The sequence below is a fragment of the Selaginella moellendorffii genome, unplaced genomic scaffold, assembly GCF_000143415.4.
Source record: "Selaginella moellendorffii unplaced genomic scaffold, v1.0 SELMOscaffold_79, whole genome shotgun sequence".
In the NCBI taxonomy this organism is placed as follows: domain Eukaryota; kingdom Viridiplantae; phylum Streptophyta; class Lycopodiopsida; order Selaginellales; family Selaginellaceae; genus Selaginella; species Selaginella moellendorffii.
This window is the reverse complement of record NW_003314340.1, coordinates 473,987-479,986: the sequence shown is the minus strand read 5'-3', so window position 1 is coordinate 479,986 and position 6,000 is coordinate 473,987. Positions and strand designations below refer to the sequence as shown.

At 40.9% G+C, this 6,000-nt stretch overlaps 1 protein-coding gene across 1 annotated transcript; it reads left to right on the top strand.

Annotated features, from left to right (window-relative positions):
- Positions 1–4,354: 4,354 nt before the first annotated feature.
- LOC112341204 (ethylene-responsive transcription factor ERF054-like) lies at positions 4,355–5,620 on the top strand. The gene has a single exon (XM_024660968.1). The coding sequence runs from the start codon at positions 4,536–4,538 to the stop codon at positions 5,538–5,540; it is 1,005 nt and encodes a 334-aa protein (XP_024516736.1). The 5' UTR covers positions 4,355–4,535; the 3' UTR covers positions 5,541–5,620.
- The last annotated feature ends 380 nt before the right edge of the window (positions 5,621–6,000 follow it).

The window sequence follows — 6,000 nt, the reverse complement described above, 5'->3', positions numbered from 1 at the left end:
GCGAACTTCCCTTCGCAAATTCTTGATCTCAACTTCTTGAGCCGTATGCTGTAGTGTTGCAACATCTGACTGTTCCTCTTCTGACTTAGCCTCAACCTCTTTTGCAGCATCTCTAACAGGAGTTTCCTCCTTTTGATTCGCCCCTCTAGAGGTTTTAGCATCATCAACACAATTCCTTTTCACCATCTTAGTAACTACATGCATGCCTCTATTAGTAATTAAACATGCTTACAACATTCTTACTGAATGGTGCAATCCAATTAATCCTACACAAGTTGCTTTGGATCTACTAAAAAAGTCTCTGCATATGCAACTTGAGTTAGAAAATCTGACAAAAGTTGGATAGGAATCGTTGAGACAATTCCTCTAATACCAAATGTAACACACCTAAATTTGGAGCTAAACTCCAAGCCTATTGCTCTACAAAACGAGGGTCTGGGACAAACTTGAAACCTACTAAATATGGAATGTTCTTAGATTGTGAATTTGGACATAGTACGAACACCACTGTGTTTAAAACAATCTTTACATTCTATAAATACGCCAAATGAACAAATTTAAATACTTTCCATAAATAGTATTTGGGACCAAAATGAGACTAATGCAAATAGCATGATGCGAGGGTGTTTGGTAAACACAATAAACTATCACGTAATGATATTGAGAGACTAGACTCAATATTACAAGGTTCCAACACTAGCAAGTGTAAACCAACATATATGTTTCTTATACCGGCCGAATATGCTTAGCAAGAAATATATAGGAGTTTTTACCTTATGTTTATCTAACATAAATGCATACATGATGATTAGTTATTCAACTAGTTTAAGGGGAAATTGAAAAAGGGTCTAGTAATACTGACTTCCTGCCGTCATGGCAGTAAGGAAAGAATATCTAAAAAGATTATCCAATAAGTAACTTTCGATACTTGCAATCACATTCACGACAAAAACAATTTATCTAGACTTTCAAAGGGATGATCGCAAAATATATAAACTTTCAGCATTTGGATTGGAATGGTTATTTGCTATTTTTTCAATATGTGTATGTCATAGGGGTACAAAGTTCTATTAGTGCTTCATTATATAAACTTTTATATAGTCATGATTTAATATTGCCAATAGAGTTGAGCTTACTTTCATGATTGTCATGAGCTATCGATGCTAGATCCTGGAATTTAATGAGCATTCTTCCTGAATGGATTTTATTGAACACTTGGGCCATATACAAATGGGACAACAGCAATGCTATAATGTCTATCACCATCCACCTATAGAGTATAAAGTGGATAACTTAAGTTTAGTCTATTTCCCCAATCTTACAATATATGATTTGTTTAAAGGGCTCCTTTCTCAGTGAAAAGGACTATATTAAGTGTTGTGACAAGTTAAACTATAAGTTTATGAGGTTTAACATAATGTTCAATAGATTAATTCCCCAATTGTATATGCAATAGCTGAAACACTTTGTACAAAGGGATTTTGAACAATTGGTACCACCTAAAAATTCATTAATGCTTCCTCTTAATGTTCCTCTAAATCTTGGCCCGTCAACCAAAGGATCTTGATTAACTTTCATTTTTATGAGAGGAGAGCATGAGTGTACAGCTATAATGCCGTATACTAATATTAACAGCTATACACTAAGATTAGTGTATTAGAGTTTTGATAGCTATCGAATTGGTTTCAATCTAGAGCATTTGCTCCTATATACAAGTTATGGTTTTTGGGTTAATTGATATGTATATTTCTATATTCCATCATGCACTCATAATATCAAAATATTAAAATGCTAAAAATATTTGAATAATCAGATATATATATGTACTCTAGATATAGTATATTACAGTTTGATAATTAATTTAAGAGTAATAAGTGTATTGCAATCAAATAAAATATATACCTAGTTTAATCTCAATTATTTGATTATATTTTAAAAATATTTTTATACAAGCAAGTGATGAAATTTAACATATGATTGTTATTAAACTATTTTTTCAATATCTTGAAACATTTATGTAAAATATAACGTTTTGTATAATATAATGTATATATAATAACAAGCTATTTTATTAGACTGGATCAGTTTTATTTAATATTATTATGTAGAAGTAGGCATGAATAACATTTCATTTGTTTTTTTCAGAAAATAAGCCTTATAATATAGCTAAAAGTTTTTGAATTTTAATTGTTCATTCTATCATTGGAAACTAAGGAGTGAATGATAAAAATATATGTTTAAATGTTTAGATTATTTCTTATACTTATGAAAAATAATATTATAAATAAAAATTTATTATCACTATATTCTTGTAAATTTAATAACTATAAAGTTTGGTTATTATAAGAATTTTTAATGATTTGACGAATAATTTTTATTGCCATACTTTCAAGAAATATTCTAAATTCAAATATTTGTCAGGTATTTACATGTATACCATATATCATATACCTCACAAATATTTTATGGCTATCTGCTTGTATATATACATGTAAAACTCTTCTGTTGCACTTTCATCAACGATTTATCACTCTTTCAATGAAATAATCGCCCGCATTGGACAGATAAAACAGAGAGATCTCACACACCTGATGGAGGAATTACATCGCGAGCTGTGCAAAACATGGTATTTTTGCATAAGTATGCATGACGAGCATCTAGTATTCGGAAGCGTGGACAAGCTCTGTGACAGTGCTACAAACTACCCAAGTGGGAAATTTCATCGACGGCGCAGGGTCCTTTTGTAGTCCTGGAACGTGTGATGAAATTGCTACACTTTTCCTTCTACGTCAAGTTGATCCAAGGATGGCTTCGCCTTGTGTTTGTAGGTGGTCAAAAAGGCATGCGTGGTTTTCTCAAAGGCAACATTCACTCCTTCACATCGCATTCTCCGTGAGCTTTACATTTCTTACCTGGTACTGCCGAAAAGCGTGATCAATCGCCTTCCTCAAGGCTGCAAACAGTTGGAAGTTTTCCTAACACCTTTGTGACTTAGGAGGAGGATTGATTCACAAACGGATCTTGAGACAATACGGTGGGCGTGAGCACTTCAAACACTTCGACCATTCTTTTCCACAGAAGCGTAAATGCCTGTTGCCAAAGGCTGTCTCTAACGAAATAGTTTTTTCTTCCTCGGACGATGACGTGAAACAGAGGCCCATCTCCAAACAGTTGCCTCGTGATGGAAGATCATTGAACAAGCTTGCTGCATCGCTATCCATCACAGTATCTTTTCTTATCCTAAGAAAACTCCACCAGGATATAAAGGATCTAGCTATAGCTATGGATGCTCGAGCTATATCTGTGCCTTGATTGCCACTCCAAGTTCCAAGTTCCAGCGTTTTCCCGCGAAAGTGTAAGTGTGGGGACCAAGTGAGTGCTTCTATAACTTGGTGGACCATGCGTTGTGCTGACCAAAACTATGATTTTGATAACTCTTAGCCTTCGCTTTAAGCATGTGTGTTTGTCTCTAGTTTACAAGTCTTTCATACTTCTGCATACTCCCAAAGACGATCCAAGAGGAAGTTTTGGAACTCTCACCAAAGTGGAATCAAGCCAAGGAGGAGAGGATTGAGAAAACAAGGCCCAAAGTATTGATTGGAGTGATCTATCGTCGCCTCAATCTTCTAGCTTTTCTCCATTTCTTTTCCTTTGTGGTGGTGGGCACAATAAGACGCTAAAGCAAAGACACGTCTATCGCCACAAGGATGGTAGTCACATGAAAGCGATCATGCTTGTTTGCTGGGCCATTCCACTAAAAATACACAAACCCATGACATCATACCATACTCTAATCAAACGCCGGGACATTGTTTGACGCATGGGAGAAATATTTTATATGGTTTCACCCATCATAGTAATGTGCTACATTGTCACACAAGAAACCTAACTGGCCAGGGCAGAGCTGACAGCTGTCCGTGCACGAGAAAAAGCGCAACGCACACGCGTCCTGACAGATGCTATGACATGGTCCCCCACTTTTCCCCTTTTACTGGGTTAGGTGGCCAATATAAGGGATGACTCACGAGGCAGCCCCGCGAATGGATGCTGGCCACGTTCGCTTAAATTCCACGTCAGTATTTAACGACATTAACCGCCGGTCAGGGTTTTTAAAAGAAAGACTTTAGGGCTAGCGTTTCGTCTCGATTTCTCCAAGGTCTAAATCAATGAGCGAAGAAACCATTTTCAAGAACGCTTTGCCGCAAAATTCTTTGAGCACGCGCGAGCAACAGTTATAACCCCGGCAAAAACAAATCAGCCAGATCACAATTCACAGCGCAGCCGAATCTAATATAGCTGCTTTGTTTGATTCCTCGGCCTTGGCTTTAGGTGTTCTTCCCCTTTCTCTCTCTTTTTTTTTCTCCACACACATTGCTCATCCTCTCCTCTACATTCCATTTTAAAAACTCGTCCCTTTTCTTGGAAGCCGGGACTGCTGGCTCCTATCCTCTTTCTCTGCCCCAGTGGATGGAGATTCCTGGCCCAGCGATCGAGCAAAACGCTTGATTCGATCGTTGCCAAAATCTAGTGACAAGATGGTGGATCGCCCTCGAAGTGACAATGCAATAAGTGCTTTGATGGATCTAGCTGCGGCAAGCTCAAGTTCTATACGCGATGGCGATCAACAAATACCCCTAGCTCAATCCCCAGCATGGTTGTTGGGAGATCGCCATCACCACCAATCCACGCCCAATTACCCACAGATCCTCTCTCTGGGTGGCCAAATCCCTCTCATCAATGCGGCACTCCACACCTCTTTCCAGCAGGGGAGCATCGATCTCACGAGCAGCATTGCGAATCCAGGCCACAATCGCGAGAATCAGCAGCAGATCATCCTGAATTCCAGCACCGGCTCCATCGAGATCGCAGCACTGGACAAGAATTTGCTCGAGAGCACGAGCAATCGATCATCGCCCGTTGTTGGCACCAAGCTCTTCCGCGGGGTGAGGCAGCGGCACTGGGGCAAATGGGTAGCGGAGATCCGGCTGCCCAGGAATCGGACCAGGCTATGGCTGGGAACTTTCGAGACCGCCGAGGAGGCCGCGTTTGCCTACGATCAAGCAGCCTACAAGCTCCGAGGTGAGTACGCGCGCCTCAATTTCCCCCACTTGATCCACCACTTGCGATCCCAATTCTCCTCCTCCTCGTCCTCTTCATCCTCCTCCTCGCCTTCGATGCCGAGCATGTCTATCCCGATTTCTAGAGATTTCTTGCGAAGTCCATCTATGCTCGATGCCAAGATCGAGGCGCTGTCCAACAGAGTGTGTTTCAAGCAGCGGCGGCAGCAGTATCAGCCGCGAGAAATCGAGGAAATGGAGCATATGTGTCGCGCAAAATCGGAGCCAGGGCCGGGAGGAGGATCGATCGGGGTTTCCAGCGCCCAGAATGGATCTAGCAGCGGCAAAGGCGTGATGGACGGTGATCACTGGGCGGAGATTGACGAGAGCCTGCACAAGAGCACGCCAATGCTCGCCGATCTCACCTGGGACGTGCTGGGGGGTGATTCTTCTGGATCATCCAGAGTTCCAATCCAGCTCTAAAGACTTGAAAGAAGATTTCTCGCATTCTCGGCGTGTGGATTTCCAATCAAAGCTCATTGACCGATGTTTCTTTTGGATCATTTAGATATTTCAATAGAGATCGTTCGCAATGGCGTTGACTATCGTTGACATGTCAACCCTCGCTGACTGATTATGAGCGGCGGGATGAGAATCGAACCACGAACTCTTTCTTTCCTCCCAGAGATAGAAAAATGGCCACGAGGATCGAACACGCAACGGAATGAGTGGTAACTTCTCCATACAACAAGCACAGCCCTATCGCTACAAGCCCTAAAACTGTCTCTCTCTCTCCTCTCATTCTCTCATTTTCTCTCTTCCTCTCTCTTTCTCTCTCCTCCTTCCCTCTCTCGGTGGCACGCCTCTCGCTAGGGAAGGAGGAATCACTAGGGCGCCAGCGATCGGGACTTGATGATCCAGCTTGCCGTACTCCGGCGCTTGC

What these genes read in the sequence shown, in the direction of transcription:
- LOC112341204 (XM_024660968.1), top strand. Translation starts at nt 4,536, where the DNA reads ATGGTGGATCGCCCTCGAAGTGACAATGCAATAAGTGCTTTGATGGAT.